Source organism: Eurytemora carolleeae, unplaced genomic scaffold, assembly GCF_000591075.1.
Source record: "Eurytemora carolleeae unplaced genomic scaffold, Eaff_2.0 scaffold182, whole genome shotgun sequence".
Lineage (NCBI taxonomy): Eukaryota > Metazoa > Arthropoda > Copepoda > Calanoida > Temoridae > Eurytemora > Eurytemora carolleeae.
In genome coordinates this window covers 244,318-263,527 of record NW_019396187.1, presented here as the reverse complement: position 1 = coordinate 263,527, position 19,210 = coordinate 244,318, and the positions used below count along the sequence as shown (strand labels likewise).

The window sequence follows — 19,210 nt, the reverse complement described above, 5'->3', positions numbered from 1 at the left end:
AATGCTTATTTCGCCATGGTAACCTGTAAAGATTTGTATGATCTAGAATAAATTAGATATTAATGGTTATAAGTTTGAAAACTGATTATTTTATATTGAGGTTTCTCCACAAAAGTGACTTGCACATTTCTACCGCATTTTTAAACCTAGAAAACCGATCAGATAAAGGTTTCAAGGGAACCGTTGTGATTTCTTTTAGCATGAAGGGTCACTTGAAATTATGCTTACAGTCCTTTTAAGTGGCAACTTTTAGGTCGTCTTTATAAATGATTTCTGATTTGGTGTGGTGTTGCCTACAATGAAAAATGTACTCCGTAGAAGATTTCGTCTGCTAGAGAAGAATTAGGTTTTTTGGATACAACTACAGAGACCCATAAAATGGTGGAATAGGAAGACGACATTTATTTTAGTGTTTGGATGGAAATATTTTCCCCCGGTTTAAGTAACTAAAAAATCAACTTATAGTAAGTGAAATGCACAATTGCCGCGTTTCAAGTTCTTTGTACTTATTAAAATCATAACTTGAGTTTAATAGTCATCTTTTTATTCCAGTGTCTCGCTGTTTATGTTCGCTTTGTATTTGACTTCAATTTAATTTTGCAAGTATTCTAATAATCTTATTGTTTCTTGTTTCTTGAGCAGTTTTATCAATAGTGTTGAAAGAAGTAGGTTATGTAATCGATATCTTGATACCTTTATGTGTGTAAACTGTACTTCAAGTTTCATCTGCAATTTTGAAGACTGGGTCGACTTTGAAGTTTCGCAACGTGGTGTTACCTCACTTACTCCCCACTTACAATTTTATTTTAGCCCTCATAGACATCTTTGAATTTTAATACAATAGTTTTTAGCTTTTGTTAAGAAAAATTCTTTTTAATTTTTGCGTGAGATTTCACTGTGATCAGGTTATAGTTATTTTCGGTCCTTTAAAGGGAATATCTGGCTAGTAGTCATGGTAGTTGAGCTGAAAGTAGAGAAATTTTTCATGATTTGATTAAGACCAATGAGATTGTCCATTCTGGCAAGATGATTTTGAGAATTAGTTTGCTGTAGAATTTTTGAAAAATCATAAATAATAAGTTTAAATTAAATCTTAATACTGAGAATTTTGCGAGGAGGATACATATTTTAAAGATTGATTTTTAATTTTAATTTTTAATGTACCTGACAGTGAAAAGTCCTTAAAAATTAACAAATTTCAAATTCTTGCTGCTTTTGCACAATGTCGTTTTTTTTAATCCAGCGTTTTGTGTATCTCCCCAGTGCCCCATTCCATAGTCTATAATCTCGTTGCCCACCCTCTATGACATTTTTGGTGCTATACAGTGAATCGGAGATATATGAAAACATAGCAAAACTTTTAATAATTTCGTATTCTTAACATATTTAAGATCAAATGCCGCGGAAGACGAGAATAATATTTAAATTGCTATCATTCATATTTCAGTGCTATTAATTTACCTAGAAATAAAAAGAAAAAGCAGTTTCTTAAGAATTATCAAAAAATGGATATATTTTCACAAATCGTATTCAACCCTTTGAAGCTGCGAACATTAAAAACAACAACAACAATAAAAACAACAACAACAAAAACAACAAAAACAACAAACAAAAAACAACAACAACTACAACAACATCAACAAAAACGACACCAACAACAACAACAACAACAACAACAACAACAACAACGACACCACCAACAACAACAACAACAACAATTTTAACAACGACACCAACAACAACAACAACAACAACAACAACAACAACAACAACAACAAGCTGCAGTTTGTGAATATTTACACTGGTCAAAATTTCCAAATTTTGAAATTATATTAATAGAATTTATTGACAAAATATTATTACAAGAATATCTGATTACATTACAGTATTACAGGCGTTTCAGACCTGAGCACATAACATTAAAAATTAGTTTATTGAAAAAATGCAAAACATTTAAAATTAAAATAATTTATATTTCATAGTCCTATATTACAGATAAACAGGGGATATTGATTTGAAATCATTTACAATCATAGATATAGGCATTCATGCGGAAAAATTTGAAAGCCTTCAGTTTTCTGAATATTAAAATATTAAATATTAAATATTAAAAAGAATGTTTTCAAAAGTTGGTAAAAACAGATCATACAGATTTTTGGTAGAAGGATATTTCTGTGTTAATGTTTCTGAGTTTCTGAGAAAATATTTGCCCACAGATCTTAGGATTTCTTGGCTTAGTCTTGGCTAAAGTCAACAGAACTTAAACTTTTCAAAATTAATATTCACCCTGTATTTATATTGGATTTGACTAAATAAAAAACAGTAGTACAAAATTAATAATCACCCTGTATTTATATTGGATTTGACTAAATAAAAAACAGTAGTACAAAATTAATAATCACCCTGTCTTTATATTGGATTTGACTAAATAAAAAACAGTAGTACAAAATTAATAATCACCCTGTATTTATATTGGATTTGACCAAATAAAAAACAGTAGTACAAAATTAATAATCACCCTGTATTTATATTGGATTTGACTAAATAAAAAACAGTAGTACAAAATTAATAATCACCCTGTCTTTATATTGGATTTGACTAAATAAAAAACAGTAGTACAAAATTAATAATCACCCTGTCTTTATTTTGGATTTGACTAAATAAAAAACAGCAGTACAAAATTAATAATCACCCTGTATTTATATTGGATTTGACTAAATAAAAAACAGAAGTACAAAAAAGCATCACATGAAAACATAGAACACAGAACGCATTGATACACAAACTCGCCAAACATGTCGGTTCTTAATTACCGCAATACAAAAACAATGCTTGAGTGTCTTTTTATGTTTTGAAAGTATACCCAGAATACTGGTTCTTCGTAGGTTATTTAATTATGGAGTTTCAGCTGAAGACTCGAATACAGACAGCTTTCTAGAACTAAATAAATAATATTCAATTAAATATGGAATTCATGAATTTTACAAACATGAATTTATGAGGGGAAAATGAACAAAAAATAATAAATAAAAGGATGAAAAAATAAATGAATAGGTGGATGATGGGATGAATGAACGAATTACCGTTTGATAAGCTGGAATTTCCCAGAGTAGGTGTAAGATCGGCTCCGAGGAACTGAATCTATGAATGAAAATAATCAAGAAATGCAAAAAATTACAAAAAAAAATAAAATTGTTTTAAACTTTTATCATGAATATTCAAGAACCTAACTTAGGTGCATTAGAATGCAAATTATTTTTCAGAAAAATTCGGCCAAATAACAAATTCCAAAATGACAAAAAAGATCGGAGGGAAATCTCCAGATAAACTATTTCTGGAAAGACAAATTCCGAAAAAAAAATTCAAAAATAAACAAATTTTTAAGAGACGAATCCGGAGAGACAAATTTCGGAGGTATAAAATTTCGGATATATGGTGATCTTATTCCGGAAGGGACAAACTCCAAAGGGACAAATTTTGAAGAGACAAACTAAGGTAAACGAAATTTAAGCGTGACAAATTCCGAAAAAACGTAAATACAAGAAACGAACTCCATTTCCCGTGGGAAAAATTCTGAATATGATAAATTCCGGAATTTATTTATTTAAAAGTCAGTTGCCAAACTTGTTTAATATTCATACTTGTGTTTTCTGATTCCTGGGGTATTAGGACGGGAGAAGACGATACAGAACTCTTTGGACCTAAAATTAAACTTAAATAGTCAATTTTATTATAATTTAAAATCTAAGATCTCTCAATATAATTTTCAGAAAAGAGTCATCTGTATATGTGGCTCGAGAAACAAAATACTTCATGAACATTTTTAACATTTGTGGTTAATATTTTGAATATATTGCAAGCCCCTATGTATGCACAGTGCGCACTGTTTTTTTTACTTTCCCTGTAAAATATAAATGTATTTTCACTGGATAAACACTTGTTTTTGTAACAAACCAGAAGCAAACAATAATATATCCCCAACCAATAGTAGTAATCAGAGCTGTCCTATATTCACAGATTCCTATGAAAATCGTTCAGTCAAATAAGATTTTTTTTAAGTCGAAGAAGACAACACGACAATTGATACTTAATAAAATTATGTAATTTAGTGGGATATGCTGTATACTGTATGTATTATACAAGAAAAATATATAATTTTATCACGTTAAGATGATGATGTATTTTCTTACTTGTTAGTTTTTTCTTGATAGTTTGCAGAATGTTGGAAGGAACTGGGATGTTCTACATAAATACAATAAGAACAATATCAAGAAAAATATCAAGAACAATATCAAGAACAATCAAGAACAATATTAAGAACAATATCGATTTTTGGTATTTTAAACTTTATATGGTCCATTGTACTTTGTTAGGAGGATTTTAATTGGTTAGTTCCGATACAGTCAGGACATTCCTAGCTCAAGATAGTTTAATGCAAAATATTTTTTAAAGATATTTTTTCAAACTAAAAAACAGAATCCAAAACTCAGTTGTCAGATTGTTTAAATTTTATAGTTTTGGGTCGTTATTAAAGTCTCCTCCCTTGTGGGTAACCCTTCAAAAATATTACCTAACTTAAGAGAAATAAAAAATGGTTTTAGTCCAACTGACCTCAGAATCCAGACTAGCTACTGACCTTAGGACTACCATCATCAATCTTTGGACTTGTTACTGACCTTGGGACTACCATCCTCCGACTATGGACTAGTTAATGACCTTGGGACTACCATTCTCTGACTCCGAACTAATTATTTACTCTGGGACTACCATCCTCCGACTTGGGACTAGTAACTGGCCTTGGGACTACCCCCTCTAACTCAGGACTAGTTACTGACACTGGGACTTCCATCCTCTGACTTCGGACTAGTTACTAACCTTGGGACTACCTTCGTTCGACTCCGGACTAGTTACTAACTTTGGGACTACCATCCTCCGAATCTGGACTAGTTACTGACCTTTGGACTACCATCCTGTGACTCTGGAATAGTTACTAGTACCTTGGTACTACCATCCTTCGACTCCGGCCGGACTAGTTACTGACCTTTGGACTACCATCCTCTGACTCCGGACTAGTTTCCTCGGAGAAGTTAAAATCCGAGGAAATAGATTGACGGAGACCCTTTCCTCTTGTATGCCCTTGTCTAAACAAAATACATTTCAACTCGATTTTGTACAGTTTACTGATACTTTTAGTATCAGATGTAATGGAAAAAAGTATTTAATATAATCCTTCCTTACAGGTCGCTCTTCTCGTTCGTTTACTAAATCATCATATGGTGAGAGCAAACAGTAGATAATTAAATGAACCGCTGAGAAAACGGTTTAATGACCCTAATTAAAAAAAAACCCGACATAAAATTTAGAAATAAAAAAATGTACATTGATGGCATAGGCTCCGCTAAATATTCTTTATTCTGTAGATTTTGAAAATTTTCAATATCCTAATTTATATATTTATAGTCAGGCAAAACTTTTGATACATAAATTATTTTTTTGTCAATGTCATACAAACAATCGGAATCAAATAAACAACGCAAATTGTACATTTTAAAATTTTAAAATTTGCTGAAATTTAATATTGAAATAACACTACGAACATGCAAGGCTACATTAGTTGCATAAAACGTGCTGGGCACGGATCATACAACTTTTAGACAGTGGTGAATATCTTTAATACCTTTGTCTCCTTGTAACAGCACCACGACGAATCGCTTCTTCAAACACTATCCTCACCTAGTTAATATACAAAATAATAAATAATGATTAATAAAATATTTCTTCATTTTCTTTTTATTCATGATTCTGCGTACTTTGACTTTTAAAAGATCATTAAACTTCATTTTTTAAAAATTTATATTTAAATTAAAACTGAATGATTTATTCTTTTTTAAAAATTCTAAGATGTAATTCTATTCAACATTTTTCGTTGGAAATAAAATTGACTATTAATTTTGTTATTTGATTATTATCATTGTACCTGGTCCAGACTCTCCTTTACAGAAATCTCGAAAAAATTAGCGAATCCAAGATCCTTGGCTTCCTACAATAATACATATTTTTTATGCTAGTTATATTTTTTCTGCAGCGTTCAATAACTATACAGATTTTTTATTTTTTTTTCATTCAGAAGTTTTTTATAAAGGAGTTGAATCTTTTACACGGACTCAGTTGTTCTAATTCCAATATCTTTGCAATCTGATGGTTTAAACCTTAAAGGGACCGTTCACTTATTTGGGTAATTTCAGGGTAAACTAAACAGCCTATTCGCTGTTGATATGCAGTAATATAGTCTTACTTTTCAAAGACAACTGTGGCCGGATAAAAAGCCGCTTTTTCGTTCAGAATTTGAGCGGAAAGGGACGGTCCCTTTCTATAGACACTATAGACCGTCCCTTTCCGCTCAAATTCTAAACGAAAAATCGTCTTTTTCTCCGGCCACAGTTGTTTTTGAAAAGTATAAGATCAACAGCGAATAGGCTGTTTAGTTTACCCTGAAATTACCCAAATAAGTGAACGGTCCCTTTAAATATTTAAAACTTAAATTATTAATCTAACAAAATGTACAGTTTGAAATATCTAAGGTCTACGACATTGGATTACAAAGATATTTGGATTAGAAAATCAGATATATACCGACCTGATATATAACAATAATTATACCTTGCATGCTAGATCTGTGACGTCCTGATGTATTTAAAAAATTTACCTGACATGCTATATCTATATACCGACCTGATATATAACAATAATTATTACCTTGCATGCTAGATCTGTGACGTCCTGATATATTTAAAAAATTTACCTGACATGCTATATCTACCCGACCCGCCATACATGAATATATCATTCTATAACTTGACATGCTATATCTAAATCATTCTGCCATATATGAATAGATATACATGACATGCTTGGTGTATATAATGACCTGCCATATATAAATAAAATATAAATACCTGACATGCTAGATCTGTGACGACCTGCCTCTGGTGCCAAAGATCGTTCTTGTTTCCAACCAGAATTATCGGGGCCGGGAAATGATCCAGTTCCTGCGAGATAAACACTAAATACTTGTATCTCTAAAATATTGTATACTTCTTAAATAATACATAAGAAAGGTAAACCAATATTTTAGAATCTATTGTGTATACATTTGTGTGCATAGCACATTGGAAAATGCAGAATTTTTTGATGTTTCAAAATGAACATTGAAAAAATTCAAATATTAAATTAAATTATATTTTAAATTATGTTTCTGAATTTCTGAATTTTATTTCTAACAATTGTGTGAAATATATCTCTGTACAAAAAAATCAACATAAGTATGTATGACTTGTACTTCCCCACACCCCTTGTACTTCATGAAACAAGATTGAAATGTTACAACGTAGAAAGAAAACAAAAACTATAGATTATTAGCTGCAGTGACCAGCAACAACAATTAACTTTGTCACACAAAATAAGACAACAAGCCAACTTTACAGAAATAGAAAGTGAAAAACGCAGTTTCTATCAACACACATAGATATACGGACAAATATGTACGACCAAATTATCTAAAAATTGGTTCTTTAACTAAACTAGAGGAACTGAAAGGTCACAAAATCGCACCAGTAATTTCGCAAGAATTTGACCTTCTTTTCTGTCTATAATGGAAAGTATTAAATAACCGTTCATTTTATATTAATAACTTAACAACCTTTTTCGTTCTCTTACGGAAAATGTACGTTAATTTAAAAAAGAATCTTTATAAAAGGGATCGTAAGATTAATTTCAATTGACCCGCCATATCAAGAGGGAAACACACGATGAACTATACAAGAACATTTAAACCTGTGACTGTTCATCTTGTATCAAGAACTCCGTGTGTAAATCTCTTAAAACCCGCTTGAACTGCTTTAAAACCCAGTACATCTGTCGTAATGTGAGAGCTGGGCACGTTCCAACTTTTTCTAGCCGTTAAGTTAGTTACAACCGTTAAAAACAGAAAATCTTAGGTATCTGTTAGTTTTAAAGGTAAAATTGGAACGTTTGTTTCGTTAACGGTATTTTACGGTTTTTTAAAGTTACCGTTAGTTAATGATCTCAATTTTATTAACGGCGTTAAGCGAAGATAATCTGCCGTTAACAGTTGTTTGTTGCAATTAACGGCATTAGCTTTTAAGAAATCAGAAAAATCGTTAACAGTTTATCAAATTGGATTTACGGCACAGGCTATCACCAAACTTTTGTTGTAGCAAGTTTTATTCAATTTTAGCCGAAAAAAAGAAAGAAAGTTTCCGTTTTTTATAAACCCATCTATTTCGTTTTCTTTTCTACCGTTATTTTTTTTATAAAGACGTTTCGTTAACGATTTAAAAATTAACGGTTATTGTCGTTCCGTAAATTTTCGAAAATCTCCGTTTTCTGAAGTGAGTGTTAGCTGTTACTTGTGTCCAACGAATATTAATATGTTTTAAATGTAACACCGCTTACAAACAAACATTAAAAAGTTTTTTTTTGTAGACAACCTTGATGAGTCAACGATATTGCGGATAGGATAGTACTTACCAACTATATTGTGGATAGGATAGTACTTACCAATGATATTGTGGATAGGATAGTACTTACCAATGATATTGTGGATAGGATAATACTTAGCAACGATATTGTGGATAGGATAGTACTTACCAACGATATTGTGTATAGGATAGTATACTAATGATATTGCAGATAAGATAGTACTTACCAACGATATTGTGTAAAGGATAATATACTTATCATATTGCGGATAGGATAGTACTTACCAATGATATTGTTGATAGGATAGTACTTACCAACGACATTGTGGATAGGATAGTATTGTAGATGTAGAGAGATGTATTGTAAGATTGAATGTCAGTTACTGAGTACAAAATGATGATGACATCAGCCCAGGAGGTTATTGTGTACAGACGATCTCGCATTTCATCCTTTAAAATTATTATTTAAAATTTTCCATTTTTTTCCGGATCAATTTGGTTCGGTAAAGGCCTTTCGGAACTTTTTCTGCAGCTGTTAAGAACCAATGAAGACTTTCGGATATTAAGTGCGGAACCCTTCTAACCGATTTCTAAATAAATTTACCCCCTAAAAGCTACACAAAGCTATGCGGACGATAATTTCAAATATATCTGATTCGGAATAATCGTCATGTTAATACTGTTTGTATCACCTGTGTGCTACACGGATTCATGTAGCATATTATTATTATTATGAAGATTTATTCACACACAAAGATATAAATACATATATAAATGGTGTAGTTTAAATTTGTTTAAATAAATTTTTTTTGAAAATACAGGTTTCCAAAAGAAAAGAGAAAAAATATGCAAAATTATGCACAAATAGAAAACATTGATTTTTAATCACTACATAACATATTTATCATGAATGCATAAAATGTCTGAGAACCAAGATAGCAAACTTATAAAGTTCTGTTTATCAATTCCCGTACCCCCACTATTTATTAATATGTACAAACTTATAAAGTTCTGTTTATCAATTCCCGTACCCCCACTATTTATTAATATGTAATATCAGAAAATGGTTTATCATGTAGCATATAGGAGGTAGATTTATTAATATGTAATATCAGAAAATGGTTTATCATGCTAAACAGCTTCAAACAATGTTCAAACAATGTTTTCAAATGTTTCCAATATTAATATTTATAGATATAATTATAATTCACGTGACCCAAGTTGTCCAGAAGTTAGAACTGATTAAGAATCCTCAGTTTGAAAAATATTATCGAGAAATGATTTATTAATATTAATATTCGCTCGTTATTCTTAAATGATTTGCATTACAGAAATATATTAATAATATCTGGTAGAAGTTTAGGAAAGCTGACGAGTATACAATTTCTTCCAACCATATTAATTTAACAAAGTAAACTCCAGGTATCAGCAAAAAGATAGAAAAACATATTTTCAAATTTTGTCTTTTATTTTTTAGAATTTAGAATCATGATAAATATACAAATTGCCAATATTTCTGGTTTATAACGGTTACATGGTCAGCCAAACCGATAATAATGTCCCAAATCTTAACCCCACTCTGGGACAAAAAAGTGGGTTATGACAAAGTAATTGAGTCTTTGCCACAAACTCTGATTTTCGAATCCCAATATCTTTTCAACCCAATGTCAGACAGACTTTAGATATTTCAAACGTAAAACTCTGTTAGAACAAATAATCAAAGTTTGAAATATCAAAGAGAACGACATCAAGCTGTCTCGACTAAAGCAGGTTAAACTAAAGTAAATTGTATTCTTTATGTTTTTAAATCATAACTCCGCTTATTAAAGAGTTTTTGAGGAGAACAAAAACGCGTTGAATTTATAATATGAAACCGGTTAAATTTTATTATTAGTGCGTGAAATTAATACTAAAGGAGCTGCAAGATCAGTAGTTCGTATACCAGTAATTAAAACTAGAGGAGCTGCAAGATCAGTAGTTCGTATACCAGTAATTTCAAACAAAGGAATTGAGTCTTTGTCACAAACTCAAGTTTCCTAATCCCTAGAGTTCATAGTTTGAAATATCTAAGGTCTACGGCATTGGGTTCCAAAGATATTGGAATTTGAAAATCAGAGTTTGCAGTAAGAGAGATAAACAAGCGAAATTTCTCCTAACCTGATTGTTCTGTATTGTGTCCCAGACAAGTATTGGTGTGATAATATTATCTACTAGCGAGGTATGTGGATATGTATTCTCCATCTAACAAATAATCAATATATTAATAATATTATCTACTAGCGAGGTATGTGGATATGTATTCTCCATCTAACAAATAAACAATATATTAATAATATTATCTACTAGCGAGGTATATAGATAATAGATATGTATTCTCCATCTAACAAATAATCAATATATTAATAATATTATCTACTAGCAAGGTATGTGGATATGTATTCTCCATCTAACAAATAAACAATATATTAATAAAATTATCTACTAGCGAGGTATGGATTTGTAATAACGACAGTACTGTCTACCTCAGTTTTAAGATTAAATTGAAATGTAGAAAACCCGTTTTAAAAGATCCTTATGTGTACAATCTTTTTGCACACATTTTCGCAATGAAACCTACACGTTCACCGTTGAGAATTAATCAAATTCACGTCCAAAGTTTTTGCAAAATTTTATTTTAAATATCATTTATCATTATTCATGGAAACCAAACCATTACTGGTTTGAAAGTCAAATTTTGAAAAGAAATCTTTTGAATGTAGTTATTGTAATGAAGCCTGCACGTTCACCGTCAAAAATTAAATTAATGTGAACAGCTTTTAAGGAATTTTATTTTTAAAATCAATTATCATGGCGACCCAACCATACTGGTTTGAAAGTCACGGTTTTCAGATTTTAAGAAATTTCTTGAATTCCGTTCTTAAGAAGATTTAAATAAAACTTTAGACATCTCATTTCTCTTCAGATTGTATTTTTGTTCTGTTTCCTTGAAACGTCACGTGATCATTTATCTGACAAGAGCTGACAAAGATCTAAGGAAAAGGGGGGTTTGATTATATTTAACTGTACTGTTTTGGAACAGCTAAGAAGTGGAATGTGTTGTAAATAAACATCAGTTTGAAAATAAACAGTGATTGCCCGGGCCTTGTTATAAACTCTCTGGTTCATGTGAAGTTAGATCAAGCTTAACGTACACATTTAGGCTTAAGCAGCAAATAAATCATGCATTCCCTTCTAGGACTGGACTTCATCCCTTTCCAGAAAATGTTCATTCTTGTTTAAAATCTATGTTATTGTGTTGGTCTAATGCGCCACAGAATAAAGTGTGCACATCACCCCATCCCTTTCTCCTAAGTTCTATTACTTTAAGATTTAATCTATGTGAGCTTAACTGTACAAAATAGAGCTTAAATTCTAAGATGCATTTCTTTATTATGTCACTGTGCTGAGGAAAGGGCTTAGTTTCTATTCAAAATGGAAGAAGATTCATAAATTATAAATCTTATGATATATGTAAAGATATATTTTAAATAATGTGACAAATCGATAATCAAAATTCACTTTATACACTTAATGTATATTTATATTTCACTAGGTTGGGAACCCATCTTTGCCTGGAGTTATCCCTATAAAATTCAACCTACATAAATTTGAATTTTTTAACCAGAGACCGAATTTAAGGAATTTGAGCGGCGGCTTAAATTTAAGCCACCGCTCAAATAAGGTTGGTTTCACTTAACATTGTATTCAATGTTTCAAGATTTAAACCGGTACTCAATTGAAACCGGTTTTTGGAGGATTTAAGACGCGGCTTAAAGACTAGGTTAAATTCATTAAATTCGGACCCAGGCTGAAAGCACTCTACTAAGTTTTACTAGGTTCCCCAATACAAGTTTGAGGCAGATCGGACCAGTGGCGGTTACTACTTTATACATATAGATTACTTTCTTGGGAACCCAGCTTTGCACGGATACCAAACTTTCCCTATGATTAAAAGTGAACCAACTAAACTTAGATTCTGTGGTTCTACTGAATTCCCTAATCAAAATTTGAGGCAAATCGGTTTCTAAATTCTGTTCGGACATCCAAACAAACAAACAAACAAACAGCTATACAGATAAGCAGAGAGAGATTACTACTTTATTTATACATATATATACATATATATATGTATATATACATATATATACATATATATACATATATATATACATATATATACATATATATACATATATATACATATAAATGAATCGAAATATTTAAGTTAATGTAAAAAAGTACTTTAAAAAATCAATAAACTTAATATCTTATATTTACAGAAGTGCACTGAGAACATAAATTATTATTAAATGTTAAATAATAAATATCAAAGCTTAGAATAATGCAATGTTTACCTTTGAACAATAGTCTCCTATAAATCGCCTGGTTAGATACCGAACAACGAAAGCTAAATGAAAAGTATATTAAAATTCATATTTAGCTCCAAAAACTTTCTTCAAATAATAACCAGGCAATTTAATATTTACGTTTACAGATAAAAAGGATTTGAGTCTTTGCCACAAACTTTGATTTTCTTATTCCTATATCTTTTCAGCCCAATATGGTTGACCTTAGATATTTCAAACTATGAATTCTCCTAGATCAAATATTCTAAGTTTGAAATATGAAAGATCTACACAATCAGGTTGCAAAGATATACATTTGAGTTTGAGTCAAAGACTCAATTCTTTTGTTGAATAATGTTTGAATATAATTGAAAATTTGAACCTGATTTCCCAGCTCCCTGATCTCCTAGCACAGACACTTTTAGCGCCTGAAATAAAAATGTTTTTTGTTAAATTTTGCGAGAATTTCTATGTCGCATTTTTACTCTCATCCCGATCCATGGAATAAAAATGTTCTTATCTGTTCCAAGGCAAGTGACTTTTTATAGACCGCAAAACCAGGTTTCTTTAAAAGGAATTGATTATTTGCCACAATTTCTAATTTTCTAATCACTATATCTTTGGAACCAAATGTTGCAGACCTTAGATATTTCAAACTGTGAATTCTATTAGATCAAATAATCTGAGTTTGAAATATCAAAGTTTCCAACATCGGTTTCTAAAGATATTGTGGTTTAAATATTTTATTTTGTTCCAAAGACTCAATTCCTTTGTAAATGTAAAAAATAAAGGTCTTCCCTTATATAGCATATACGTTCGCTAAAAATCGGCCAAACGGCTGGACCAAATTGGCTGACATTTTTTTGGAAACCCGTAGGAACCCCGGGGGCAGACTTAGGTTAAATCAGCAGGTTGCAAAGCTCATTAGAAAACTAGAGTGTGTAAGGATGTCCACTGTCCATATCTAGCTAACCACCCACGTGATCTCGTCAGGCTACATTTGTTGCATAAAACGTGCTGGGTAGACTCTACACTGGATAGCCTGACTGGACAGTACGACGGACTGCAGTACGTGTTGTACCGGCAAGGATCATGCACCTTGCATTTCATTTGGAACAATATATGCTTCTAACTGTGATTTTTACTTATTCTTGTTTATTTTTAAACCTGACACAAACTCGAGAAGGACAAATTTTAGCAAAAAAAGTCGAACAGACAGATAGTGAAAGTTTATCAAGTTGCCCCGTAAAGGAATTGAGTGTTTGCCACAAACTCTGATTTTCTAATTTCAATATCGTTGCAACCCAATGCCGTAGACCTTTAACATTTCAAACTATGAATGCTATTAGATCAAATAATGTAAGTTTGAAATATTAAAGGTTGCAAAGATATAGATTGTACAAAAACTGAATTTGTGACAAAGACTCAATTCCTTCAATCAAAAACTCTCAAGACCAAATATTTACATGTTCCGCAATTGTTGATTATAAAGGAACTGAACACTTACCTCCAATTCTATATCATTATATCTTTGCAACATGGTGGTTTAAACCTTTGATATTTCAATCTTTTACCTCTTGATCTTACAGATAATTATGAAGTTTGAAATATGAAGTATTAGGATTTTTGTTTGCAACGCTATAATGATTGGAAAATTTGAACTTGAGGCAAGTGTTCGTTTTTTGCGTCTTAGACCAATGGACAACATTAGTATTACAAACTTATAAATTAATGAGTCCCATAATACTTCATTACAAACTATCTGTCTTATTTGATTTACAGAAGTAGAAATTCATATAAACGGTGTACCCAACACCGTGAATCTAATATATTGCAACCAAACTTGGCCAAGCTTTGGTTTACGCATTATTATTTAGTTCAATTTTTTAAATTTTACAACTCTTTAAAAGTATGATGCAATATGAATTATTCAACCGTAAGCTTAAGTAAATTTGATTTTTTGATTGAAATCTTGCATTTTTTTCGATCAAATACTTAATACTATCTTTTGAAAGCATACAATAAATTTGTATAGATAAAATTTTGAATTACTTTTTTGGGTGCTTTCGATGCCTTTAATGCAAATGAATCACATCTTTTCTTTCTGATTAGCTGGACAGTTTTATAAACCTTACATCCATTCAACCAAACAATCTATAGGATAAAAGGAAAAAGTTGCAAAACCAATAATTCCACATCCTCATTATGAAAATTGTGCCTAAGGATTAAACAGCAAAAAAAATTTTCAAGAAATATTATTTTTTGTAAAAAAAATAAATTACATATATTGAAATTTTGTGTAACTAAATTTTCCGTAAAATATTAGTTTGAAAAAAAATTCAAAATATCATCCAAATTATCTCAATTAGGATGAGAATGAGATAGGTCAAAATATCAACCAAATTATCTCAATTAGGATGAGAATGAAATAGGTCAAAATATTATCCAAATTATCTCAATTAGGATGAGAATTAGATAGGTCAAAATATCAACCAAATTATCTCAATTAGGATGAGAATGAGATAGTTCTAAATATTATCCAGATTATCTCAATTAGGATGAGAATGAGATAGGTCAAAAATTTTTGATTAGTAAAAATCCCCGCTTATACGTTCAAGAAAAGATGGCATTTTCATCCAGCATTTTTTACCTTTCGATGCTTCCTCGAGAATCCACGAAAAATCTTGAAAGCAGACTTTGAGGAGGGAGATTTAGGGCTCGATTTTGAGGACATTTTAAAAACCTTAACAGTTTTAAGTTGTAAATAAAACTTTCAATAAATACTGATAGTGTAAAGACGAAATTAAAAAAACTATAAAAATTGAAATCTTTGAAAGTAGAATATATTTTAGCGTTCAATTGGATTCTTTAAATATAATGAAAACAGCGTAGTGCCAGGCTGCCTGTTCAAGGACTACTGATATGTATTTGGTTCTATATATTCTCTCTATAATCTCCATCTTCTCTTCTTGTGTCCTCCACTCTTCATCTCTCCTCTCTCGGAAACCTTGTTTCCAACGCCATTCTTTACAAATATTCTTAAACGTTTTTTTTTTTGAGAATTCAACCTTTTGTGATATATTATTTTGTTGCGCAGATAGGATTAGAATATTAGAGGAGAAATTAATAGTCGACAGAAGCAGTTGCCATTTAAACAAATTATAGATTCGACAGAAGCAGTTGCCATTTAAATAAATTATAGATTCGACAGAAGCAGTTGCCATTTAAACAAATTATAGATTTGACAGAAGCAGTTGCCATTTAAACAAATTATAGATTCGACAGAAGCAGTTGCCATTTAAATAAATTATAGATTCGACAGAAGCAGTTGCCATTTAAACAAATTATAGATTTGACAGAAGCAGTTGCCATTTAAACAAATTATAGATTCGACAGAAGCAGTTGCCATTTAAACAAATTATAGATTCGACAGAAGCAGTTGCCATTTAAACAAATTATAGATTCGACAGAAGCACTTGCCAATTAAACATGCAACAGAAACAGTTGTCATTTAAAGAAACTATCAACGCAAGTGTGCTATTAGATCTCAAAAGACGCATACAACTCTATTTTTGCATATTTTGTAATTAATCTTAAATTGGTTTCGCATTCAAAAAATAAATGGTTACTCTATATTTCTTTATTCTCTATGTGTTGTTACATACATACTGCCGAGTGTCGAATCTTTTTTTTATTCTCTTTGTCTAGATTTTTTAAAGAAACGTTTAGAGGTTTACTGATGTTATCAATGAGAGCAGTTAAGTAACCCCCCCCCCCTCCTCGGAAGAATGGAAAAGAGGGGCAGAGAGGGGGGGTGGGTGTAATTTTTGGCAGCTCTTTAGCTGGATTATGTAAACTCAAGGCTACTGGTCACGTGATTTCCGTCTGTATTACGTGACAATGATACTGCATTCCCATTCGGGCCATTGGCCGAAGTTCTGGTGACGTAACACGGACTATACGGACTATATGTAATTATATTATCAATTATATCTATTAAAAATGCAAAATAGAATAAAAAATTATAATATGAGCAAATCTGAGATTCTTAGGCTCCTGTGGGATATCGTCGTTTCCAGATTGGTTGCGTATTTGTTGAATATGATCTGTTTAATACTACAACATTTATACAAAAATGCTATATATATGAATTTTCGTATAAAGGAATTGAGTCTTTGCCACAAATTCAGTTTTTGTAAAACCTATATCTCTGTAACCTGATGGTGTAAACCTTTGATATTTCAAACTTACATTATTTGATCTAATAGCATTCATACTTTGAAATATTAAAGGTCTACGACATTGGGTTGCAACGATATTGAAATTAGAAAATCAGAGTTTGTTACAAAAACTCAATTCCTTTGAAAAAGTTTTAAATCAATTTTTCGGAACAGGAACATCAGATAGATGCTTATGTATCGTTCAACGCCTGAAATTCTCAGGTTTCATGCTATACCCAATTTAATTTTTCCTGTACAGTCCCTTTAAGAATTTTCGTTAAAAAAACTTTTTCTGGAGAATTGTTACAAAATATGTATTTTTTTCATTTTTTGATAAAAGTCAAAGTACAAAAAAATGCTTGTTAAGTTAGTCATACTACTCGATTTGCAAATTATAAAATCTACTATAGCTGAAGAATTTTAAAAAATCGAATCAAAAATTAGATTTTGAAAAAAAAATCTAAATTTTTCTTTGTAACCTCTAGGTTACCCAATGGTTAACTCAACAAATTTTAGCCAATTCGGTCAAGCCGCCTGGCCACGCATATAGCTAACATATATACACATATACATATACAAATATATATTTGAGCAAAGCGCGTTATTATACAGATTATTCAAAGCAATCGTTGCAAAATAGATTGAATCAAATTAAAGTATAAAAATAGATAGAATCAAATTAAAGTATAAAAATAGATTGAATCAAATTAAAGTATAAAAATAGATTGAATTTCATAACCGCCACAGAATCAAATTAAAGTATAAAAATAGATAGAATCAAATTAAATTATATAAATAGATTGAATCAAATTAAAGTATAAAAATAGATTGAATCAAATTAAAGTATAAAAAAAGATTGAATCAAATTGAAGTATAAAAATAGATAGAATCAAATTAAGGTATAAAAATAGATAGATTCAAATTAAAGTATAAAAATAGATAGAATCAAATCAAAGTATAAAAATAGATAGAATCAAATTAAAGTATAAAAATAGATAGAATCAAATTGAAGTATAAAAATAGATTGAAACAAATTAAATTATATAAATAGATTGAATCAAATTAAAATATAAAAATAGATTGAATCAAATTAAATTATAAAAATAGATTAAATCAAATTAAAGTATAAAAATAGATTGAATCAAATTGAAGTATAAAAATGTCCAGAAGAACAGTTTACCCAAGATTCACATCAAGCATGTTAAATGTTCTTTTGAACACCCAGTATTCGAAGAACGGGATTCGTCTGCGCACATATTGACTTAACTTTTCTTTTTAACAAGAGACGTGAAACCAGTAGAACGATATTCTAGGATGAGACGTAATTGAGACTACAGTCAGAATTCACAAACTATGTTCAATTTTCAGAGCAGAAAGACAACTTCAACCTTCAGATCATTATAGTTATAATAGTTTCAGATCGTTACGAAATTATTATTCTTTGTGGGTAGCGCACATCATTATCTGTTTTATCTAATTTCAAAACACTTCGTCAGAAATATGACGTTTCTCTCGATGCAAAATTTAAAATCGATTTTTACCAAAACGAAAATGGGGTAGACATTTTCGACGAAAATGCACTCGCGGAAACTTTTGACGAATATCGTTCGTCACTTTCGCCAAAAATGTCGCGAATTTCGTCCAACTAAAATCTTGTTGGAAACTAGTTTCGTCTATAAAATACTGACATATTTAGGGTTCAATAATACTTCTAGCTTGATAGAACCAAGAAAGGTTGATGATATTTTCTATTTTCAGTGAAGATTTAGTTCCCATGAAAACTGAAAACCAGTCAAGTTAGGAGAACTCTGTACCTCCAATCAATGTAACAATTTAGCTTTGAAGTATTAATAAAAAATAATTGACAACAACTTATTATTTTCTTTTTCTAACCTCCTGAATATTTAAATTCAAAACGAGGCTTCTTGTGTTTAGAACATACACCAAAAAATTGAGAATACATCAAGATTTGATATGAGCATTAATAATTCTCTAAAAATGGCAAAGTATGGGATATTAACCCTATCTCCGCTGGGGTACTTGAAAACCAGGATACGCTGGGGGGGGGGCAATTTGACCCCCCCCCCCCCAATCCCTTGTTTGA

At 30.7% G+C, this 19,210-nt stretch overlaps 1 protein-coding gene across 1 annotated transcript in view; it reads right to left on the bottom strand.

Annotated features, from left to right (window-relative positions):
* Positions 1 to 1,866: 1,866 nt before the first annotated feature.
* LOC111697605 (ras-like protein family member 11A) overlaps positions 1,867 to 19,210 on the bottom strand; it is a 20,139-nt gene continuing 2,795 nt past the window's right edge. The window contains exons 2-14 of the mRNA XM_023467665.1: positions 15,537 to 15,629; positions 13,269 to 13,314; positions 12,896 to 12,948; positions 10,659 to 10,742; positions 8,817 to 8,951; positions 6,957 to 7,049; positions 5,978 to 6,040; positions 5,678 to 5,733; positions 5,042 to 5,141; positions 4,191 to 4,242; positions 3,642 to 3,701; positions 3,084 to 3,141; positions 1,867 to 2,940 (exon numbers count right to left, since the gene is read on the bottom strand). Of these exons, the coding sequence (XP_023323433.1) occupies positions 2,895 to 2,940; positions 3,084 to 3,141; positions 3,642 to 3,701; positions 4,191 to 4,242; positions 5,042 to 5,141; positions 5,678 to 5,733; positions 5,978 to 6,040; positions 6,957 to 7,049; positions 8,817 to 8,951; positions 10,659 to 10,742; positions 12,896 to 12,948; positions 13,269 to 13,314; positions 15,537 to 15,620 (930 nt within the window). The 5' untranslated portion in view covers positions 15,621 to 15,629 and the 3' untranslated portion in view covers positions 1,867 to 2,894. The remainder of the gene's footprint in view (positions 2,941 to 3,083; positions 3,142 to 3,641; positions 3,702 to 4,190; positions 4,243 to 5,041; positions 5,142 to 5,677; positions 5,734 to 5,977; positions 6,041 to 6,956; positions 7,050 to 8,816; positions 8,952 to 10,658; positions 10,743 to 12,895; positions 12,949 to 13,268; positions 13,315 to 15,536; positions 15,630 to 19,210) is intronic.